Source organism: Homalodisca vitripennis, chromosome 1, assembly GCF_021130785.1.
Source record: "Homalodisca vitripennis isolate AUS2020 chromosome 1, UT_GWSS_2.1, whole genome shotgun sequence".
Taxonomy (NCBI): Eukaryota; Metazoa; Arthropoda; class Insecta; order Hemiptera; family Cicadellidae; genus Homalodisca; species Homalodisca vitripennis.
This window is the reverse complement of record NC_060207.1, coordinates 153,953,537-153,979,163: the sequence shown is the minus strand read 5'-3', so window position 1 is coordinate 153,979,163 and position 25,627 is coordinate 153,953,537. Positions and strand designations below refer to the sequence as shown.

Below are 25,627 nucleotides of genomic sequence, written 5' to 3'. Positions count from 1 at the left end.
AAATTATACAAAATTTGGCTTATATGTTTATGATAACAAGGCCGGCTTCTGAAAAGAATATCATGAAATTATCTTTAGCATTATCAAAATGGCGCCAGTTAAAACTTTTAAATTTTTGATATCTTAAAATCTAGCAATATTTTTCAAGAGTTACAAGACCAACACTGTTTAGAGAATTATATCCCAAATCTAATTACACCAAAGTTATTTAAATTGAATAATAAATAACTGATATAGAGCAGATTTACTGTGACAAGACATGGCCTACATTGAGAGCTGCCGTTTATCCAGTTTTTGTATTGTTGGCTATTCCCTGTCAACCTCAATGTGAGCCATGTCTTGTCATAGTAAATCTGCTCTAAATAAGTTATTTATAATTTCATGGTATTTTGTCAGTAACTGGCCTTGTTATCATTAAAATTTGAGCCAAACTCGGTATAATTTAGTTTATTAGTTTTTAATATACTAATTTTTTATAAAAAACACATACAAACAGAAAGACGGGGAACTAAACATCGGATAATTTTAGTATGGTGAAATCTGTTTGCTTGACCTTGACCAATAATGTGGTATACCTTTGTCCAGAGGGCTATGAGACACCCTGTACATACATAGATATATAGATGTAGTTAGATTACAAATATACATATATACAAAATATATATACATTTGTTTTCATTTAAAGTACGCTGCGCTTTGTAAAGAGTTAACATCCTACTTTTATTTTATGCTTTATTAAAACTGTTACTGAAATTAATTTTCATTTAAAATGTTGCTTTTCCACTTGAATCCTATTTGTTAAAAAACCATTTTTTGTTTTATGAGAATTTTTTCATTGCAACACTTACAGCGATGGTAAATGTTCGAAATTATATATTTTCCTTTCAAATTAAAAAAATTTTAATTTCGTTATCCGTTATAACCGGTTAGTTACAAACAGTACTCATTTCATTATTTCTTTAACAACGTATCCATCATTCGTTGATATTATGCTGGGTTATGGCAGCCTACGCAGAATCAATCCAATATAAATTGACAGCTGTGCAGTAACAGCTGATTTCTGATTAACAGTCAGCTGACTGAAGCAGCTCCTTTGCTGACGTCACCAATCGATGCAGCAACCTTCCTCTCCCCGCTATAATTCTACTTCTTCCTTGCTGAATTCCTAAGAGCTTTTGACTTACGGGATTTCATTTACAATTTGATCTTCTCTGTATCCGGAGAGTAAATTTTAGTTATTTTGACGAGAAGCACGATGAGAAAGTTTTTAAAATATAAGCATTTCCTTTTCTAAGATTGCTGTTAAACATTTTCATTGAGAAATTAAAACTCTCAGGTCACTTATATAATTAATTTCTCTCAATTCACTGGAACTTTAATATTGGATTAATAATGTTAGTATATGAGGGTTTATATCTTCGACCAATCAGAGTAAAAATACAATGGAATTTATGCCATTTAATCACTCAATCGAGTTAAAGAATGTATTTGTTGTCTAAAATTTATTACTAGTGTTATGGATGATTTTATGAGATTTGTCATCGTTAATGTTGCAAAAATATAATAGGCCTACTACGTTTCGAGGATTGGAATTTATCCTCTGCTTCAGGTTGGAAAAAACCTTGAGGCATGACGTTAGGCACGCACAAACTAAATAAACTTCTAAATATGTTGTGATCAACTCGATGAAATTATAGTTACCAAGTGTAAAAAAGTTGTTCGTTAATCTAAATCATATCTAAGGTGCGTGTGCGTGTGTATGTACGTCGCCATATATACCTTTTATCTGATGTAAAAACCCATAATACGTAAAAAAAACTTAAAAACAAAAAAGACAATGTACTGCCACTCAAATGTACGAGTATATCACCAAACCAAAGTGAAAGGTATGAACCCAAGCGATACCACTGCACACGAGCAAAGATATACAATACGTCACAGGTGCACTAACGTTGGTGAAAATTATTTTGATTTATTAAAGCCTTGATTTTCCCGAAATATTTATTTTGTACATGCTGGATGTTTAAAAGATTAATGAGTCCATAAATTGATAAAATATGCATCCAAAATTGTAATTTAAATTATTTAATTCATTTAAATACTCTAAAATCCTTCTTGTTAGGACTAGATAAAACTACTACTTGATGTAATCTAGTATATAATTGCATGTAATACAATACATGTAATGCTGACATTTTTTTAGCATACAATGTGCGGCTGTTGTGTCTCTTTTAAATCAGGATCATCTTCGACCTTGTTGTTGTTGTATAGTAAAGTGCACAAAATAAATTAAATTATTCAATGACAATTAGTCTTAAATGTGCTTTCTGGATTGTTTAAAGTGCAATAACAAAACGAGTAGTTAATATTGATTTTATAATTTTTCTTTAGAATATGGACGTCCTTTATCCGAACATTAATGATTACATTCCATTACAATAATACAATACTTTTTTTATTTTAAAAATGATTTTTAAACTTAATAAATCTGACTGAATTTAAAACATCAAATTTACAAATACGAGAAATTCAACCCTATCTTTATATTTTTAACTATGTCTAATAACTCTAAAAATGCTAATTTATGAACATCTATTTCTATTATGTATTGAACAAAATCATTGCCAGGAGCATATCCCAAATCGCCTCTTTGGGAAATATCGTCATGTTTATGCTAGTATTAGAGTTACAATTTCTTCCCTAGCAATTTTTTTCTACCAGCATAAACATCTGCATTGCTGGTAAATTTTGAATGGTCAAATTTTCAAAAAAAATACCAGTTCTGCAGAGGTACAGTACACCTTTTATGATCACATCATTCAAATAAGTTAAATATGAAATGCTGAATTTAATTTAAATATTGTATGTGTTTCGCAGGCAAAAATATTTCATTTTGAATTATGTACTAGAAAACATCAAGTCATAATTCTGTGGTAATAAGCTTAAAGTCTCTTTAAATCAGGATCATCTTCGACCTTGTTGTTGTATAGTAAAGTGCACAAAATAAATTATTCAATGACAATTAGATCCTACATTTTGTGTTCGTAAATTATATTTCAACAGTATGATATAAAATGTGTATAAAAAATCCATTTTGGTTAAAAAAAATACTACTATGAATATACTAATTTGAAATATGTATGTTTTTTTTATTCCTTGGGGATAGCAATAAGTAACAATCCCAAAAACCTGTAAGATATTATTTGTGATTACTTGAAGTTTCTGTGTATTAACTATAACAGTTTATTAATACAGTAATATTAGTACATAATACATATTTATTTATACCCCATCGAGGTCCGATAAGTGAGAAATCTGAATAATAGTCCCTACACAGAATGTTTTTACCTCAATCCTTTTACTAAATTTTAAGCTGAATATAATGATTACGTAAAACAATTGTACATTTAACTAAATATATAATCTTAACATCCGTTCGCAACTCGTATATACTGGCTTGTACGGCAATATAAACTATCGCAAAGCATTCAGTAAACAGGGAGAGCTTTCCTAACTGCTTGTACATAAAAATCGAGTGGTTTCTGAAAATAGAATCGGCAATGCGGAAATGGGATCGGAAGAGGAGAGCTGGCGGAGCGGCGTGACGGGCCGGTGGCGGCAAGTGCGGGGGGGGCGGCAAGTTCGGGGGAGATATTGAAAACTCAACGTTGAATCGCAAAATCGGAATGAATAGATCGGTTTTGTTTTACATCAATTTTGAATAGAATATTGACTGCGTCAAAGAGAACCATTACAGTGAAAATGATTTTCCTTGACACGAAACACACTTGAGTAGTTATTGTTCTTCATTAAAAATAATTAATGTTTAATTCTTAGAGAGCTCGATCTCGGTGTATTTATTACTCACTATTAGCATACCATATGACTGCGGTGAACGCAATATACAACTACTCCAGCTGTACCAAAAACTATACATATCTTGTGTATGTGTTAAAATAATTCATGTTATTTTGCTTAAATTCTATGGCAAAAAACAATTCTGAAATTACTACAGGCCATAAAAATATTAAAAAGTTTATATTTAACATATTACATGCAATTTGACATAGGACATGTAGCTTGCGCATAGAACTCAATGATTACACTCTCACAAGAAGTCAACACAAGCGTATACTGCGAAAAAGTACGTGTCACATTCATCCACCTAAACTGAGAGTACAAGTACGAATAAGTACACACAATGAGTACACACTTGACACAGTATCTATTACTAGTGCATTTTTAAGTTATCCATACCGCCTAATAATTGTATGTAGTTTAAAAATATAATTTAAAGTTTTCACCTCAATGAGAGGTGTAGAACTTGCTTTAATGCAAACAACGATTTTTTATTTTAGGAGAAATATTTTGCAAGTGGTCGTAAGAAGCTCTACACTGTGTCACAGATAAACTACCACGCAAAATAAACATGCTCCATGAAACAAGGGCGTTGTTCATTTATCTAAATTAATATCAACATAACACGCTATAAACCTTGAAACCCAACAACATCTCACACTACTTGACACACTTTTGATGTTTCTCGGTCAATACGAGACTCTGACAAATTATATTTTGTTGACTATCGCTATATAACAAAAAGCAGTATAGTTAGTTAACTATCGTTGTATAACACCTTGAATACTAAAATCTCGGGTTATTTGACATAATCTAGATTTTCCTCAGTCTGAACGGGACTTTGGCACTAAAAGGGTTAAAAGGGCATTCTTATACAAGATGTGTAAACCTTCTGAATACTTCTTAAGATTGTTATATGCCGTATCAGATAAAATCTACAAACTTTGTGCTAAACGGCTATATAACTATTTTTAACGCTAACGCAGTTAAAAACAGACACACCACGGGTCTTCGCCTATATTGAGGCGAAGACTCGTGGTGCGTGTCATGGAAATCTGGTATGCAATCCTAGGTCAGTAAGCATATCATTTTATAAAGGTACCTATACATAATGCCGTAAAGCTTGTTTATAAGCTTTATTGATTACAAAATGGTAGCTGTTGAAATGAGGTTAATGAGGTCACCTTTAAACGCTCGCCAGTGTGTATGGAAATACGTTTTAGGAATCACTCTATCAGAAAATGAAGCACTTTCAGGATTAAAAGTATTGGGTTTCGTAAATTTATTTGCTTTGAAACTTTTAATATTGAACTTCGATTATTAGAAATGATGTTTATTTGTTCCAGAAATTTTACACGCCTTGAATAAACATTGTACAATCGTGTAATAAACGTTTATAGTGTGCCTTTCACAGTACAACACATGAATCATTTTAAAATTAAAATAAAAAATTTCTATACTATTGATATATACCATGGCTTTGTATATTTTAATTCCTTGCTCTATACATTTACCACTGAATCGATGAAACCAGTCTTATGATACTCACACATATTTAAATTTAATGTTAATTAATTAAAACTTAAATTCAAATTTATATCAAAATGTCTTTCAAAACTGCTCTTTAATTGCAAATACTGTTTCTATTCTTCTTTTCAATGTTTGTATAGCCGAAATTACTTTTAGCTTATGCTTAAAGTTATTGTATTACAAATGTTTAGTGCGTCCTGTATTTTAAATTGTCAGGTAACTCCATTTAAAACTGCACTCCATGTAGCAATTTTACAAGGTAATATGCGATGATTCTGTCACACTAAAAAATCAGCTGAGGTTCACAGGGTACTATATTTTACTTATTTATTATCAAATAATATTTCGTATTTTAGCTAATTATGTCATTTAAGGAGATGTGACGGTCGAAGTTAATAAGAGAAGCTATTAAAAATAATGCAAGACAATTTTCTGTTGCATGTAGTACTGAAGTAATGCTATAAAAAGCTATACATAATGATTGCTTTTATGTAGTTTTCAATGTTTTAAATACTGAAAACCTTGAATTTATCTTTATTCCATTTTTGGGTGCAACTAATACGTATTGTTTTATTTACAAATACGAAGTAACAAAATAATACTTCGTCAAGCTTTTTGCAAATAATGTTTTTACAACATTTTATTTTGTGTACAGTAGAGTATATATTAGATTCTTTTTTTCTTGGTCTTCAAACATTTGATTTAATTTGAATCAAATCAAACTGTGTTTTTTTATCTGTGTACGCCGATTGTAGGGTTAATGAAATGAGGAAATTGTATTCTCTTTCAAAATTTAAATGAGTAATAAATAAGAGTATAGGTATTTTGGCCAAGAGAACATAACATTTTCAAATGTAGGAGGGTTTTAAAGTAAAGTTCCGAAGTACTCATGTTGTAGTACAGTACTCATATGATAATAAACCGCACTTAGACCCAGACCAGGACATTTTAAAATTACGATACTAGCGTTACATAAAAAACTATTCTATCTAAGTCGTGATTATTAATTGTTATTTTACTTCAACGTAACCTAATCAAAACCATCTTGTCATATTGTCAAATAATCACAATACTCGATTCTTCAATTCTTCCATGAAACAGGGCCTCTGTCCTTACAGTGATCAATTTAAGTAGGTATTAGTATATCTGTTCTAAATCTACATCTTTTAATGAAGTCTTGAATTTCTTTAAGGGAGCCTCTTTTTCTATTTATCCAAAATAGGTTACTAACCGGTGAAGCAGATACAATATTAGATCTTTTATTTCTAAGCATTTACAATTGGTATTTATTTTAATTTCCACATTAACTCGTTTCACACTTTTATATACAAAAATCTTCACTTGAAATTATAATGCATAATTGTATATGTATATTTTTTGTAAATCCCAAACTCGCAATATTTTTTGTCACAATGGTTTCTGTTAAGTAACTAATATAAATACACCTCTTTACGTAACTAAACTCGCCCCCATTTATTAAAGCTGAAGTTAAATTTACTTTTATAACAAGTAAAATAAAGGAAAATGCTTGAATTGAGTTTAAATCAATTTCGTTTAAATCAAAGATACGAAAGTGTAAAAACACATTGGCACTAGTCTGTGTAAATTCCGGAAAAACTTAAATGTACTTTTAATTTTCTTTTCATCACATTTATGCCGTGAGAAGCAAGATGGAGAAAGTAACCTTTGAAACGTTCAAGTGCAAAAATGTCACTCCTGTTGTCGCCTTAATGTCACAAACAGAAATGAAATATCGTTGCTCTTTGATGCCGAAGACTTGAAAAGGTTGGAAAGCTTAGAAACACGTACTGCCTCATTAGGAAAGTCATTACTGACGTTTTACTTCATCCGCGACTAAGAGAATTCATTAAGGTTGTATTGAAAATAGAAGGTAATATGAATAGTACAGCACCGGCAGATTTCCAAAGCAACCCACATCAATTTATAAAATAAATCAATAACTGTGAGGTTCAAAAAGGCTAAGAATGTTCATATTGCTGAAACCATTTATAATTTGCTATGGATAGTACTATTGCTCTCAATTTACTTCTTTTCATTTAGTCTTAGCCGCATATTAATATAAGATCGTGTACGTACAGAATCTATAAATTAATTAAGTATTAAGTTGCATATATCTATGTTTAATTCTTAGTTTACAGTTATTGGCGGTGAATGGTTTGAAAATATAGTAATATTTCAGACATGTGCCATCATCATATGTGAAAAATATATAACACTGCGTTTCGAGCATTGGAATATACTCTCTTCCATTGGTGTACAAATCTTATATACATAAACATGTAAGTAAAACCTACAACGCGTAGCGATGGGCTGCAATTGCAAAAAAATATATAACACTGCGTTTCGAGCATTGGAATCTACTCTCTTTCATTGGTGTACAAATCTTAATACACAAACATGTAAGTAAAACCTACAACGCGTAGCGATGGGCTGCAATTGCAAAAAATATATAACACTGCGTTTCGAGCATTGGAATCTACTCTCTTTCATTGGTGTACAAATCTTAATACACAAACATGTAAGTAAAACCTACAACGCGTAGCGATGGGCTGCAATTGCAAAAAATATATAACACTGCGTTTCGAGCATTGGAATCTACTCTCTTTCATTGGTGTACAAATCTTAATACACAAACATGTAAGTAAAACCTACAACGCGTAGCGATGGGCTGCAATTGCAAAAAATATATAACACTGCGTTTCGAGCATTGGAATCTACTCTCTTTCATTGGTGTACAAATCTTAATACACAAACATGTAAGTAAAACCTACAACGCGTAGCGATGGGCTGCAATTGCAAAAAATATATAACACTGCGTTTCGAGCATTGGAATCTACTCTCTTTCATTGGTGTACAAATCTTAATACACAAACATGTAAGTAAAACCTACAACGCGTAGCGATGGGCTGCAATTGCAAAAAATATATAACACTGCGTTTCGAGCATTGGAATCTACTCTCTTTCATTGGTGTACAAATCTTAATACACAAACATGTAAGTAAAACCTACAACGCGTAGCGATGGGCTGCAATTGCAAAAAAAATATATAACACTGCGTTTCGAGCATTGGAATCTACTCTCTTTCATTGGTGTACAAATCTTAATACACAAACATGTAAGTAAAACCTACAACGCGTAGCGATGGGCTGCAATTGCAAAAAATATATAACACTGCGTTTCGAGCATTGGAATCTACTCTCTTTCATTGGTGTACAAATCTTAATACACAAACATGTAAGTAAAACCTACAACGCGTAGCGATGGGCTGCAATTGCAAAAAATATATAACACTGCGTTTCGAGCATTGGAATCTACTCTCTTTCATTGGTGTACAAATCTTAATACACAAACATGTAAGTAAAACCTACAACGCGTAGCGATGGGCTGCAATTGCAAAAAATATATAACACTGCGTTTCGAGCATTGGAATCTACTCTCTTTCATTGGTGTACAAATCTTAATACACAAACATGTAAGTAAAACCTACAACGCGTAGCGATGGGCTGCAATTGCAAAAAATATATAACACTGCGTTTCGAGCATTGGAATCTACTCTCTTTCCATTGGTGTACAAATCTTAATACATAAACCTACAACGCGTAGCGATGGGCTGCAATTGCAAAAAATATATAACACTGCGTTTCGAGCATTGGAATCTACTCTCTTCCATTGGTGTACAAATCTTAATACATAAACCTACAACGCGTAGCGATGGGCTGCAATTGCAAAAAATGCATTAAATTTTTTTACACTTAAAGAGGAAAATAGATTTAATTCATCGAAACGTTGTTTTATACATTTTGTAGCATATAGCGATGGCAAAGGTCGTAAATCGTATTATATTTAGTTGTTCGAATATTTCTATCAACCTGTACTGCATTGCACTGTAACTTTATCTTTTTTCTTAAACTGTTTTCTTTTCAAGAGTTTTTAAAATTCCAAGTAAATTATTAAATTTATATGTTAAATAAAACAATTAAATATCTAAAAATAGAACTACTCAATTTAATATTCCGATGCATAAGAGTTAAAGCGAAGACAAATTTTACATCACTTATTTTTTTCTTCGCTTTTTAAGGTATTCTACAAATTTCCTGAGAATTAGAGGAGTTCCAATAAAAGAGTCCAAAGTTCCAAAACAATGAAGTCGAACTCGGAATTCTTAGTAACAAGATAGTTGGCAAAGTATCGTTTAAATATTGCCTCTTTGATGAAATTAACAGCGTAATAAAAATAAAATTGGTTGTACCATTAGCAAGAAATCATCATATTAACGAATACGATTAAGGTATGAACAACTTATGTTGCAATAAAAATGTGATAATAGGACGTAACGTCCATTTTAAATTATGCAATTGGCAAGTGACTCTTGACAAGTAAGAGGAACATCAGAAGGAAGGAACGGCTGCGTCGAGAGAGGATCTATGCGTACAGCAACTAAGCTTTACGTAGCTTAACGTAAAGCCAATTGGTAACGAAAGTAAGGAGATATCTGCAGCTTAATGTGTTACATTCGCCTTGAATGACATTCGGTAGGCCGTATATTGAAGACTCTTGATGTTCAAATATTCAGGAAAGAATCGATGATATTATTGTGGTCTGATTATGAAATCGAATGTCTTTCAGAGTTTCATATTCTTAAAAGCGAGGGCTTTCAAACTTTTCAAGAACCTTCATCCACCTAGAACCATTTTTGAGCGCGGATCTCTGCATTAGTGAATTCCGAGGGAGAGTTTTAGTGATAAACACCTGCAACTTTAAGCTCAATGCGGTCAATGCCATCTCGCTTTCATATAATTATGTCAATCCCACTATGCTTGCTTGTTCCTTTACACCCGGCTTTGGAAAATGTGTAAGACTCGATTATGCTAACCTCAGCGAAGCCAAATTTAAGAAAACTATGGAAATTGGTATATTTTAACTCCTTTTAGGTTTCTTAACAGACTGCGACAAGAGGTTGGCCATGAGCCAGAGCCAAACAAAATATTTCTCAGAAATTAACCTAACTTTCTGTGGGTCGTGAAAGTCCCGATTGAGTTTGATTTGTAACGCCTTTAAAAGTTTAGTGTGATTACTTCAACAATCTGACTCAATGAATGCTTATTAGATTTGATTCTTTATCAATATCTTCAGGATGATATATCTAAAATAACGTATTTTAGTGATAGCGGTCTTATTTTATTCAAAATGGACTTCATCATTTTGGTTTAACTTATTAATTAATTAGTTTTATCATAAATGGAATAACGATTGTTACATTTTCCAAAGATTTGAACAGCCTCAATATCAAGTACAACCTGATATTTAGTAATTTTGAATTGTCATATTCAATTCTTATAGCTGGAAATTGTTAAGTACTTCGTAACCATTGTAATGGGTTTTTGTTTTGTTTCAGGAATGCCCGGAGGGAGTGGTGTGTGAGGATGCCTTCAAGGATATTTATGCCAAGTTCTTTCCACATGGGAGTAAGTAGTAGTAGTTTTAATGTTAGGCAATAGAATATAAGTAGTCCTTCCGGCTTATATTAGTCAGAAGACGTAAGAAAATTTTAAAATAACTGGAATATTATTCATTTATTCTCTTGGGATTTTCATGTACCGTTTGAGATATAAAACGATTTTCTGTAACAAAGCGATTAGAAAATGTCACAAGTGTTCCAGAACAGTTTTTTATTTCTTGCCTAACTTTATAAATAACGGATTTGTGACTTTTTTACGTTTACACGGCCTCCGCGGATTGAAGTGGCGTACCCAGCTGACGAACAAACCTAGTCAAGATATTTATAACATATTTATATACCCGGTTTGAACTTGTTTTGGCTTTCCTATCCTATAATATGGGTCATGGGTATTCTGGTAATATTAACATATATGAAGGAAACAACTTCTATGTTATAAAATACCATGCAAATTTATCAAACTGGACAAGCATTTCAACTGCAATTTCATTCATGAGTGGTCGTTGTGACAGAAATCAGCGTATGCATACAAAAAAGTATATAAAAGTCACATTTGTATGTTTAGCGTTAACTTTGATGTTGGGTGTATACTGTACTATATTTTATTATATACCGTATACATCAAAGCCGTCACGTTTTGTTCAACATATGAGCTACACTTTTATATAAAAAATAAGTACTTAGTGTTAAATTTTGGCTTTCCACATTGCTTTTGTGCTTGGATAACTCGTTTAACCCACGTTTGACGTTTTCCACGTGCGCTTCTCTCAAACGAAACAATAATTACATTCACAGGCAGCTTTGCCCGTTATTCAGTTTGCGTTTTGTCGTTTACAATTTACCGTTTATGGCTCAGTTTTATAAAAGAGTTTTCTTGCAAGTTAGTTTAAACGCATTATTATTATTTAGTAAACTTCAATGATTGGGTGCGCGACTTTGTTGATATTTCGAACATCAAAGACAACGTGTTTTACATACTGCTGGGGATCTCAAAGACAGCTATCACTCCAAAATAAACATACAGGTATACGCCGTGCTGCGAACACTCCACAACATGAAAGATGTCACTGAGAAATGGATATATGTCCAGCTCAGAGCACTATTCACTTACCTCTTGGCGGAGAGCCAAAGGCAATGGTGGTCTTACCAATAAACTCCTTTCTCAATGGGTACTGTTATTTAACTCTCCTTTTCTCTCCCCAATATTTTCTCTTTATAAGCTCCTCACATTGCAAACCACATTTATACTAATTTTTTAAGTATAAGGGTGTAAAGTATTTAAAGTAACGACTGAATTGTGTCAATCTTTGGGACGCTCTAGTCAATATTCTATAAAAGTTCCGACCAAATGGGTTTTCAAATTTCCTGTTCCTTACACAGTTCTATAAGCACAAATTACCAGGTACAACTACGTCATTGGTTTTGTATTGTCTTCGCTGTTAAACGCTACACTTTTGGAGACAGCATTTCGTTTTCGGGCCTTCATTAAAAGAATTACTTTACTGTCCGGAAGCCAATAGCTACTGTTTTGTAGATACAATACCCGGTGATTTGTGAAATCAACAGATGAGTTCTCCTTAAGTACAAAATTATCATCAGCTGGTTATGGTTGAAGTCAAAATGGGAGGAAATCGTAAAGGTTACATAAAACAGTATTTCTACAGGTCAACGGTCTGTAGGAATCCCTAACCTTTGGAAGTTTATGGCATATGGATTTACCTTCTTCTAGAAATGCAAACGTGTGTAAGTAATCTTTCTGTTCTGTTCTTTAGCTTTTAGGACTACCTAAGATCTCAAAACCCTTATACTAAGTCTCAGATTTATAGTATTACTTGCACACTGAAATCTCATTGCTTATGGAAACCCGTCTTTCAGTACGAGATTTTAGACTTCTTTTCGCGAGATTAAGGTATCTGGAAATTTATTCTAATTAAAAAATAAACAAGTTTCTAGAAATTTTAGAACTAAGAAGTTTGAGACCAACAATCTCTGGAACCAAAAATCTCCCGGTCTCCCACAATGTGGTATGCACCTGCGATTGTGAATGCATGATCTCTTGGGATATTAGTAAAATTACTTGGTCTGAATATTTTTTCCATTTAGTATATAGGAACCTAAAGTACATTTCTTATCATGGGAAACCTCCTCCGCCTTTGTGGGACCTCTTAACCTCTTGACAGCCTCTGACCTCACAGTCCAAGTAGCCTCTAGGAGTATCTGATTTCTGAGACAACTAGGCTTCTATAGCTAAGTATCTTTCTTTGGATACTATATGTTCTTGGGACAATTTTCGAATCCGAGGACTACACCTTCCTTTGTGGTAAGTCACGTCTCTAGGTCCATTACTATACTCTAGATTCCTTTGTCACCTCTGTTCATAAAGTGTCAGCCCCTCCCCCTTTGTTTACATTTTACAGCTCTGACCTATTGTTTTTGCATCACCTAGCACAAAAGTTTTTATATAGAAACTTTTCTGACAAATATTAATCAAGTTTTACTAAAATTCATTTCACAATAAGAGTTTCAATTATTTCTGCTCATGTAATTTATCCCCTACTCCTCAGCTCTAAAGGGAGAATATAAATAATCTTGATCAATATTTGTTCCGTAAAATATCCATGACAATTAGTTATATTGAAATCAATACCCTGCATTAGTAATATTAACACTACTACAGGAAGATGGCATTTTTCTTAGGGAACTGTTCAATATCTCCAAGCAGGCATTTCAAATCACAATTAGTCATAATTAAGGAATTTTTCTCTGCAATTGAACAATCTTCGATGTTGTAAAAGAGTTCTTTAAATGTATGGTTATTTATTATTTATGAAACTCTTGAGGACCTTAAAAGTATGTAAGAAATTTCGAAACTGGTATAAAAGGCGATGACGGCTAACCGACGTCAATTATTGTTATAATAACCTACTAATTTATGTTAATTACTCACAAATAATATTATAAACATAGTTATAAACAATCTAATTTTTTATTATTATTATATATTAACTGTTGTATCCTAGAAAATGTTCAATAATCTAAAAATATTCAGTTTTAGCTGTGTTAAACAAGTTACAACTGATTATTCACACTGATAAATCCTACATGAGATTGTTACATATAGATTCGTTTTGTTTTATCTGCCCCAATTGGACCTCCAACCGATTGACCACATCATTTGTTATTCCCACGCGTTGCCGCCGCCGCCCCCAGCCAAACAATTGTGTTGGGAGCTGTTTGTTATAGGAGAGCACTAATTGGTTGATAATTATCTGATGGAGTAATTGCTTTTTAGCGGAGTTTATTTGGTAATTACACATCAACTAAATGAGATCATTTACAAACACGTGGATAGCTGTGTTTTCATACGTCACTTTCACAGCGTGTTTGTGTTGTAGCAAATAACCAAACTTAACAAAAACTAACACAAGCTAGTGTAATAGATTTTAATACAGCCCATAATACTTTGGTAATCACCTCACGTTATGTATTCTTTTTCATACGTATTGTTATCAATTTTGTCCGATTTATTATCTTTGAATTCGTGAACTGTGTATGAAATGAGCTAATATTAATTCCCACAGATGAAATTAACTTTTTCAATCACATCCCATTCCGAGATGGTGAAATATGTACAATCTCATCTTAAGTCCATTTCCTGTTGAATACGCAATATGGAAATTCCAGCAACAATGCATTTCATACGAACATTTGAGCTAAACAATACAGAATAAAAAAGTCAACTTCGCTCAAAACAAGTTTTTTATTTATTACCATTTCTGTCCGCACGATATCTCGAGATCGAATTAATTCTAGACGTTAAATTTTGCATGAAAATTAATTTCTATACAGGTAACATCGAGATCGAAGAAGATGCCTACCATCGGTGTGATATGGCTGAGCATTCGTGAACATCGTTACAATTGTCTTATGGGTAAAAATGATAACAACAAGAAATACGAAGAATAAATAAAAATTTCAACAAATTGAGTATAAATTATATAACATTTTAACATGTTGAATATAGTAACATATATAGTCTAACTATCCGTTTAGTTTTTAAATTTTGCTAACAATCCATTATTACATACAAAAGAATGAGTCTATGTCGTGCATGTCCATCCGTGAGATTTGGCTGGCGTCAATGAAGTCTATCTATCACTCAGTAGGATAGCATAATTTCTCCTTTGTTTGCCGCCGGAAGGTAAAAGTGTCTATCTGTCCGCAGGACATCTCAAAAATAAAATGATCAATTATATATGAATAATCCGTGTATGGTATTAAAGATGATAAGCCATGTAATACATCTGCGCAATTCAATATACTTTTTTTATTTTTAAACTAATTAATTTTAATATAAATTTATTTTGAAGTTTTTGGATGGCATGATATCTTAGAATCTACATATCTAATACGTGGATACACAACCTTAATAATAGCTTAATGTAAGATTGTCTTAAAAATTTTAAATTCTCGATATTAACTCGAGTTTTAATAATTACATAAAATGTTTAAACTATAAAACGTTATGTTTACGTTTTGGTTTTACAAAGCGTCACACACATTTTATTAAGCGAATATACGTTTTTCTCCAAATATATATTGTTGTTGAAAATATAGCTAAACTAACTGTACTAATTTCAAATATTTTCCTTACCATAGCTAATTTTACTAAACTTGCATGTGATTTCTGGAGCATTCAAAAAGAGTAGAGCATCAAAGTCATGTCTTAGCAACAGAAGATTGTCGTACATTTTACCGGTCCTTCAAATAAATATGAACGTAATCTTAATAAACCACTTTTAATGAGCTTTGTAACGACCTACTCATTATGACACCAATAACCATCTTTATTATCATTATTTAGTATATAATAGATAAATAACAATATTCTGCGTTAAATAACAGTTATTATAATACAATATCACTATTTCTAGTTGAAATACCGTATTATATAGGCAATATTATCAGGAATATACAATTGTTTAGTAAAGAAGAATATAAATATATAGCATTGATAACCATATTGTTATTGATAACTTTGAATAGATCATAGTGGATTTATTTGTGGATAGTAAAAATATAATGCTAACGTATTGTTAAAATTTTTATTTACATTCATTTAAAATTATAATAATTTTAAACTTACAATAAAACTGTATATTTTCTGACTGGTTGATGGAAGTTACACTAGTTTTGGAATATTGCTGTGTAAATTTAAATACAGATTTTGGTTCGATAAGGCTTCACCCATACCTATGATACTAAATTTTGCATTGAATGTGTGGTTTTGTAACAAAACATTTTGGAGGAAAATTTTGCGTTCCCGCTATAAAAACCTTCCTGAGTAACTAAACAAGGTAAACATTCTGTGCAGACCAAAATGTTTCAATTTCTTAAATTATATTTTCAAATTATAAACAGCCCTATAAGTTACATTCTTTTAAATTTAATGGAAATAATAATGAGATTATCCATTTATTTTTTCTAAAGATATGAAAGATTTAGATCTCTAGCTCAGTGTGAGAAAGTGTAAGTGGACGTAAAAGAAGTGTCCAAGGAACATATGACGGTGTTGCCGACTAATCTAGATAGCCCGCTGAAAGATATGAAAAGTTTTAGAGCTCTAGCTCACTGCGATAAAGTGTAAGAGAAGTGTCTAAGCAACACATGACGGTGTTGCCGACTAGTCTAGATATTCTGCTGAAAGAGATGAAAGTTTTTAGATCTTTAGCTCTGTATGAGAAAGTGTAAGTGTACGTAAAAGAAGTGTCCAAGAAACACATGACGGTGTTGCCGACTAATCTAGATAGCCCGCTGAAAGAGATGAAAAGTTTTAGAGCTCTAGCTCACTGCGATAAAGTGTAAGAGAAGTGTCTAAGCAACACATGACGGTGTTGCCGATTAAACTAGATGGTCCGCTGAAAGCTGGTACATTTCGCTACTCTTATGCTGCGATTATCATCCATTGAGATGTATAGCTCTCTAAGACTCTACTAAAAGGTTTTCATGGAAGCACAAAAGCTAGGAACAGATGCTTTCAATTAAATGGCTTCGTCAAAAGATGAAAACAGAATTTTCTGTCGACATAACTCTGCTTCGAATGAGTAAAATTAATTCTCTTCCATGCCAAATGGCTGATTAACAAATTGGCTCAGCAAACTGGTGCTGGTCCTCGACATATTATTATGATGTAATTTAATTTGTTTGTACTGTAGCTAATTTTTCAATTTTACACAAACGTGGTATAGTGTCTCCCATTTTGATTCGGTTCCTAGAAGTTAAAAACAAATTATAATTTTAGTACGAGCGGTTGACAGAAAGCTTGTACAATTTATTAATTAGCTTAAAACGTTTAAAAATGTATTATTGTAAGGTCCATTAATTAACTATAACTTGATGAGGAGAATGAGCATTCGTTGAATCACACAAGTTTACAAAGCTAACATAAATAATATTTAATCCTCTTCCAGAATTCTTTCTTTAATCTTTACTTCTAGTCTCCATCATCCGATCTCTTACTTTTATGAAGAGAATAAGACTATAATATCCTATTGGTACAATAATAAGACTTTACTCATCCAAATCTATTGTAATAAATATGTAATACTTTGGTACTTTTACTATGTTATACATTATAATTTTCTAAGTATTGTTTCAAGAACACTAGTTTCATTAGTGGGTAAATACAAGAAAAAAAATACTATATCAATTACCCATGCTATAATAGTCATTCATACCAACTATATCATTCATATAATCATTTGAATTTCACAATCATGTACTCAGCAACCTACTTCAAAAGTTGTACATTTCAATTTAAAAAAATAAGTGGTACACTGTAAGTAAAATTCAGGTTCTGAGGAAAGAACGTAGTTTGCTGGTTGAAATTTGAGTTGTTATTCATATTCTTTAGAGTTGATTTAAAGGTTAACCAACTATTGTAAATTGGCACTAGTTTGGCACTCATTATTTCGTAGAGTTATACTAATGTCTTTGATTATTTTAATAATAGCTGTTTTTATATTAGGTATTGCTCATCAATTAATTTTACAGAAAATCGAATTCAATATTACGTTTAAAATGCAATCCCACTCGGAGATTTAAGTTGCTTTTAAGCAGACCAAAAACATAATCACCGGGCTACCAAGTTTTTTTAGTCCTAATGTTTTAACTAGTTTTTAACTACTTAATTCTTTTGAAAAATGGATTTAAGATCATGTTATTATTGTTTTAACGAATAGTAATATATCCTATGAATGTTATTAGCTTTAAAATTAAAGTATAAATTTTGTTACTCGAAAATTTAAATAGATGATAGTCATATCTTCTTGATTTTTAAAGGTTTTGCGATGGGGTGGAAATAGGAAATAAGTAGAATTGAACATTTTCATTTTTCCCTAAAGTCTTTTGCTTCCGAGTATTACTAGCAGTATATTATTAATATTTGCGTTAACTTTTAGTAGCTTATAATTAATACTAGTTTTCCGCGACTTCGCAAGCGCTTTCGAAGACTTTGCACGTGTGTGTGTGCATTGCTAATTCGAGTGAATTATATTTTCGACATCAATGTTGATTTCCTGCTGCCACGATCAAAAAGATCTGTCAAAAAGTGTGTACTTGTGGTATTTGTAATTTACTTCGGTTTTATATATTGTTCCATAGTTGATTTTCCCTTGTTTCCCGATCAATAAAATATTCATACATCTGAGAAGCCTACTACTGTCAAAGACAACTGAGATGGATTCTTTAACAGTCTTTATTTGTTAAAAATTTATAGTTGAAAGTTTATTTTCACTAAAACTTTTCTTACACTATGCTCAACAGCGGTTTCAGAAAAGGTTAAATTAGAAATGTTGTCACTATCAACCTTACTGTATGCTTTCACATTATAAATGTAAAGCAATTGAAAATAGTCATTAAATTAATTTAATCTATGGTGTGCTCTCATAAAAAATGTTTAAACAGTGTTTAAAATGTTGATTACTTTTAACGGGCTCTTTCAATTAATATTTCGCAACTTTAGGACCAAGATGTGATTTTTGCCCTACTTTACAGACCAATGGCGTAGCCGGGCGGGGTTTTCAAAATAAGAGTCCATTTAAAATGTCAGTGCAATCGGTAGAATAGTTTACGCTGCAAAACAAAACAAATGAACTTTCATATTTTATATATTATTAGGATTAAAGTCAGAATCCAGAACTACAACAACAGTAATGTTAAGGTACATGTAATGTAATGCCAAGAAGTTTTGCTTCTGGTTGGTTTATACCTGCCAATAGAACTTATACTGGGTACAGTGAAATCTAAGTCTCACTTAAATCTGGACAACCCAATTTATATCCAAGAGCAAACTAACCGCAAACGTTGAGATTGAGGCAAAGAGGGCAGGTCGATAGGTTTACTTTACATAGGAGGATAAATGTTAGAGTGGGTGGGGTTAATGTTAAACGGTTTTCAAGCCTCAATTTGAGGAAGTATGGCTTCCCTTGCCCACTTTAAATGGAGAGGCTGGAACAGACGTTACCTCCCTTTCTTCCAAGGTGACTTGACTGAGATATAGTGCCCGCTATCCTTCCCCATGGTTCTCGACAATAGGCGGGCTCTACTCCAAACCTTACCCGTCCTGAATATCCTGTCATTTCGGAAGCAAAGGCAAAGGTCCTTTCAGGACTGAGAGCAATGAGGAGTTTTTAAACTTGTTTTTCTTGAAGCAACAAACAAATGGTTTAGTTAGATATTGCGTAAGTAATATTATTCTTAAGAAATTATGTGGTGCATAAGATTGAATAAATGCTTCTGATTAGTGTACTTACACGAATTTGTTCATAGTGACTTAAGGTGGCCTGAGATGCGAATTATTAAAATCTAACAATCAATATAACAAGTGCTCGATATAGTTAATGACATCTAATGTACTGTTAAACTAATGCTAAGGTATTTTATATAGCTATTACCTCAAATGTGGTCATTATAAATCATTGATTTGCTATGCTTTTCTCCTAAAACATCACTGAAATATTAGAAACTACAGAACGAAATGCCTTGAAAGTTTGCAACAATTCATGATATCTCAAGGTCGTCATTTGGAGTCGGTTGCGCCACCACTAACTAGCCTTGACTTGTTCAAAAAACCACTGAAACTTTAGATTTACTTAATAAATTACTATGGGATTTTACATAGACTTCTTTGTTATCTAATAGGTTATCATTGAGAAACTGTTCCATTCTATAACTTCTATATTTTACCCACTGGTCTTTAATCGAGACTAATATTCTGTGATTCGGGAGTGATTCCGGAAATGAGAGTATCTTTCATGTACTCTAGAAATGTTGGAGCTTTCTAAGAACTGGTTCAGTTCTTCCGAGCTTTTAGACGCATTATTTGTACTGTAATGCTTAATTTAATAGCTAACAATATTGTAAAAATATTTTTTAGGCTCGTAATTGTTAAAAAGCCCTTGTTGAACTGTTGAACTCTTTGGCCCAGATGGCTTTTTGCAGTATAATACATTCAATATATAATTCCATTCATCTGCTGTACTAGACAGTCGTATGGGTTTCAGGAAATGAAAAAGCAAGATGACAGTTAATAATCCCTCAAGAGCTGGTATTTTTATCCAGATTTCTGATAGTGTTAGATTGTTTCTAAAACGTACCTTCATCCAGAAACAATTCAATATTCACCACCAATAATTAACTTCATCCAAATTTGACTTGTGTTGTTTAAATAGTTTTGAAATCGTTGTTTGTGCACAAGCCCACGTTGTGGTTCAAGATGGAGCTAACCGCAGACGCGGCGGCGGGTTGTATGTCAGCCACAAAGGGTAAAAGGGGAGCAAGCCACATCTACCCCCCCCCCTCCTTTCAGTTGTAACAATGTTCTGAAACTCTTCGAATTACACTACTTCTGAAGACACTAATTTGATAACTATCTAACTACAGGATGTTAATGAAGTACCATCCGAAACAAAATAACAACGTAGAGATAGTATTTCCGAATTAATAGATGTTTGGTAGTTGATAATCGCATTGATACTTCCAACAATAATGTTTTGTAACAAACTAACGTGTTTCACAAATATAAATATATAATAAATACTGGAGAGTTCACTTGCTACAGTAATAATGTAAGAACAATCCTATATACTGCTCGTCGGAGCTTGCTGCCTAGATCAAGTTGTGAGCAGAACTATGACACAGATGTGCCTTGGAATCTTTCACGTGTAAAATGGAATGTTTGAAGCGAGATATTTTCCTAAAACCCGACGGTACATGACAGGAAAATAAACTAGCTATTACAATATTATTGGTCGCGTGTTCTAGATGGCCCTTCAAAAATCATAGTTACATTTAATGTTCACTATTTTTGTGATACGGAAAAACAGATTCGCGAGATTTAGCCTTGTCAGGACTAGTTTGCTAGGTTGCTAAAAGTATCATGGAACCATCTAAGGATCACTTGATAAGTCAAGTGATAGGATTGCAGATAAAATACTCGTACTTTTGCCTGGCATACAACAGTGATCGCTAGATGTATCCTGGAGAATTCTGAAACTTATCTCAAGATAGAAAATATATCGTGGGATTATGTAAATAAAGGAGGAATTTTAAACTAAGACTTGAGCTGATCCTAACCATTTTATTGACTCCTCTGGATGTAAAATGGGATTTAATTTTCGAAATAGTGGTCGTCATTGCAGTAACGATGAAGTAAGACTGTTTTAACAATCTTTATCTAAGGAAATACAGTATTAACTAAATGAGAAAGGATCAGATGTCTGTAAATTCAAATACTGGAAAAATAGAAAGTGAGATAAAGAATAGTTATAGATACGTGAATAGGTAAAATCCGGTGTATATAATAAGTAAGGTTGAAGAAATATGTAATTTAGCACATGTTAGCAGAATGTTTTATTGTCTCGAATATTCTATTCTTTCAAACTCATGAATTTGCCGTGGCTGTTTATTTGTCGGCTATGCAGATCCAACATCGTTCCCTTCAGATGCGATAGTAGAGTGCCTGACTATCGACAACATATCTCGTTCTCCTGTTACGTATTTGTGGCAAAGTTACATGAATTTTTTTATACTTGCGATCGTCCGTCGTGCCATACAAGAAAAAATCGATATGCCAAGCACCCAAACACGGTTTACACAACCAGCTGTTTTTTCCCTATTATAAATCGAATATACCAATTTTTAAGTATAAAAAAGTTTCTCCTAATTCCTTATATTTATAATATATATACAAGGTTAAACCGGACAATAATTATGTAAAACAACCTTGATAGAAATAGACTGAGGAGAATATTGGTTGTTAGTTATTAAAATTGCACGTATCTCTTATAATATATCATAACCAAGTAAGGAGCAGTCTTCTGCAAATATAATAATATTGAGCGATCTGGAAATGTACAACTAAAATACTGGACCATGGAATTGATCAATGAGTCACTCTGATATTGATATATTTTAAAAAATATTGAATAGATAAAGTATTATTGGAACAATGAGAATAGTAAACACTAACTTACTGTATGCTGCAGCCTGTACATATGGAAGTTTGTCTACTTATGTGTCTGGATATGTAATACTATATGTAGGTACCTATTTTAGAAGACGAATCTCGTGAATACAATCATGAGAAGAATTTCATCGTACAGAGATGAAATTGACAGTTTAGACGTAATTATTTTAGAGAGTCTAAGTTTCCCTTTTTGGAATCCGAAATCTTATACAGGCATTTCTCTAAGCTCAAAACACGTAACAAGCTTTTGACTCAAAATAGACTATTCGTTAGGAAATGTAGTAAGACTGAAATAGTTTATGTTCTCAGACAATTGTTTATTTCTAGTTTTGAAAATTGGTAAAACGTTCCTTATTTTGTCCTGGATGAAATAAAATTGCTGTAATTACATATATCTTGTTAGATATGTTTTGCGCATTAACATTTAGAAGGAATATTGATAATTAATATATTTTGACAGTAATGATCAGTTCCTCGGTTCAGAGGAAATTAATAAGGAAAATCTAAAACATTATAATTCTCCCAAAATAAAAACATAAATATTAAAATATTTTTCCCGAAATAAGCACATTTTTCTATTATTACACATAAAAAAGAATTCATGTTGGGTCTAATGACGTAATATCTGAGTCCTCATGGCACACCGTTGTTTATTGAGATTAATTTATTTACATTTCACTATACCAAAACTTGTTTTCATTACTCTTCATATTGGTTATTACAATTTGAACTTCTGTTTCAGATGCCACGATGTACGCCCATTTTGTGTTCAAAGCGTTCGACGTTAATTGTAACGGAGCTATCAGTTTTAGGGTGAGTTTGAAACTGCTTACAAAAAGTGTGTGTGTGTGTGTGTGTGTGTGTGTGTGTGTGTGTGTGTGTGTGTGTGTGTGTGTGTGTGTGTGTGTGTGTGTGTGTGTGTGTGTGTGTGTGGTGTGTGTGTGTGTGTGTGTGTGTGTGTGTGTGTGTGTGTGTGTGAGCGCCCATGCATGTGTGTGTAACCTAAAACCACCATAATATGAAATATACTAGTGTATGTGTTGACTTGTACAATATAACGTGGGTTTGTTGACAAGATAACTCCTGTAAGTTTAAACTTGCAAATATTTTTTGTACTCAGTATGTACACATGGCTTAAATAAGTTCATTTTGGTAGTTTCAAACAATCAAAATATTTAATGCAGTTCCAAAAAACTGTTATGCTTACACACTTTAATATACATGTACTCTAGATTTCAAAATGTCAGCCATTCAATATTTGGGGAACAAAATGGTTACGGTAGGCCTATATCTTAGTGATTATCAACTTATAACAATGTTTTATTCTTACATAATATCTAGTAAAACATTAAGATATTGGCCAAATAGGTTTTTAGAAGTATACCAAAGCATATAATCATTATAAGTTAGTATGTTGGTTTACAAACATATTTTCTGATTGATTGGAACTAAACCAAGTCACTATATAGCGCTTTATATGCATATAACGATTTAAATCTTGTGAGGGTTCAAGGAGTTTCTACAGGTTCACTAGTTTATTAACATGCAACAATACGAGTCACTATATAGCGCTTTATATGCATACAACGATTTAAATCTTGTGAGGGTTCAAGGAGTTTCTACAGGTTCACTAGTTTATTAACATGCAACAATACGAGTCACTATATAGCGCTTTATATGCATGCAACGATTTAAATCTTGTGAGGGTTCAAGGAGTTTCTACAGGTTCACTAGTTTATTAACATGCAACAATACGAGTCACTATATAGCGCTTTATATGCATACAACGATTTAAATCTTGTGAGGGTTCAAGGAGTTTCTACAGGTTCACTAGTTTATTAACATGCAACAATACGAGTCACTATATAGCGCTTTATATGCATACAACGATTTAAATCTTGTGAGGGTTCAAGGAGTTTCTACAGGTTCACTAGTTTATTAACATGCAACAATACGAGTCGCTACGGCGACATAAAATACAGATATTATGATAATCTGTATTATACACATTAACTGTCCAAACTATGTAATGCTTTTTCAGTTTTATACTTCGAGATAACTGCCAGACATGAAATCTTCCTCCTTTATTCCGTGTCAACATTTTTATTGTTTTATTTATAGACAGTTATAATCTTTTCGCCATTATTGTGATCAGGATTAATATATTTTTATTTTACTGTATAAAATAACGTAAATCACATTTTATTAAATTTATATCTACTGGCCATGAGCCCTGAGATATTTCTTAACACTATTTTGAGCTTTATACATCCCTAATCAATGTACTTGTCTGCCATCTTTGCTTTCTGTTTGAACTGCCTTCTTATTTTAATTCTGTTTAAGTATCAAACTCTATATAATTATTATTACGAGACATTTAACGATCAATTTAAGTAATTTACTCTTTATATACTATGCTTAGTTAACTGTTTGTTGAGAATGAGATATGACTTGCACATACTTCCCGGAGAGTTATGTAGTAATACATCACTAGCTGTAGTACACGGAGTCATACGAGAATACGTCTAGCATAACCCTTTATATATATACGACAAGAAGCTGAGAACAACCCTCATTCCACTCGGTCCTAAAAGGAACTTTGAGCTTGCTTCTGGAGTGACAGGATGTTCAGGATGGGTAAGGTTGAGGTTAGTGCCCGTCTCTTCTCGAGATCCCTTGTGGAAGGATGACAGACACTACATCCGAGTCATGACACATATAGAGAGAAGGAGAGGCCAGGTCTGGTCCAGTCTCTCTGGTCAAAGCGGGCAGGGAACACCACTCATTCATGTACAGGCTAGCCACAGACTTTAACAGATTTAACCCTTATACAATATAAAGAGCACGTTGAAAAATAAAAATACTTGATTAAAACTACAATAATACAGAATGGTAATAATTTTGGTTTTAGATGTTTTATGTAGTTAATGTTAATTTAATTCCACGTAATAAATCGCAGGAAATTATTAACGAAAAGAAAAACCTTTTTTCATTTTTAATGTGCATTAATTTTTAAAATCTTCAATAACTCAAAGGAAATTACGCTTAGAAAAGTCCTTTTGACTGTGATAATTAACGTTTAAAGTAAATAAAACGGATTTGAGGTGAAACTCTAAATAAATTTTAAAAACGATAAGACCTCACGAGATCTAATAATATCTCAAACTTACTATGTAGTGATATTTCCACATCCTAGGTTTTAATCAAGTGAAGCTTGTAACAAAGACTGGAAT

General features: G+C 32.5%; 1 protein-coding gene across 1 annotated transcript in view; it reads left to right on the top strand.

The window, feature by feature from the left end:
* The window catches only part of LOC124374269 (Kv channel-interacting protein 1), a 226,127-nt gene that overhangs the window by 188,348 nt on the left and 12,152 nt on the right, over positions 1 to 25,627 (top strand). The window contains exons 2-3 of the mRNA XM_046832516.1: positions 10,805 to 10,874; positions 23,137 to 23,207. Of these exons, the coding sequence (XP_046688472.1) occupies positions 10,805 to 10,874; positions 23,137 to 23,207 (141 nt within the window). The remainder of the gene's footprint in view (positions 1 to 10,804; positions 10,875 to 23,136; positions 23,208 to 25,627) is intronic.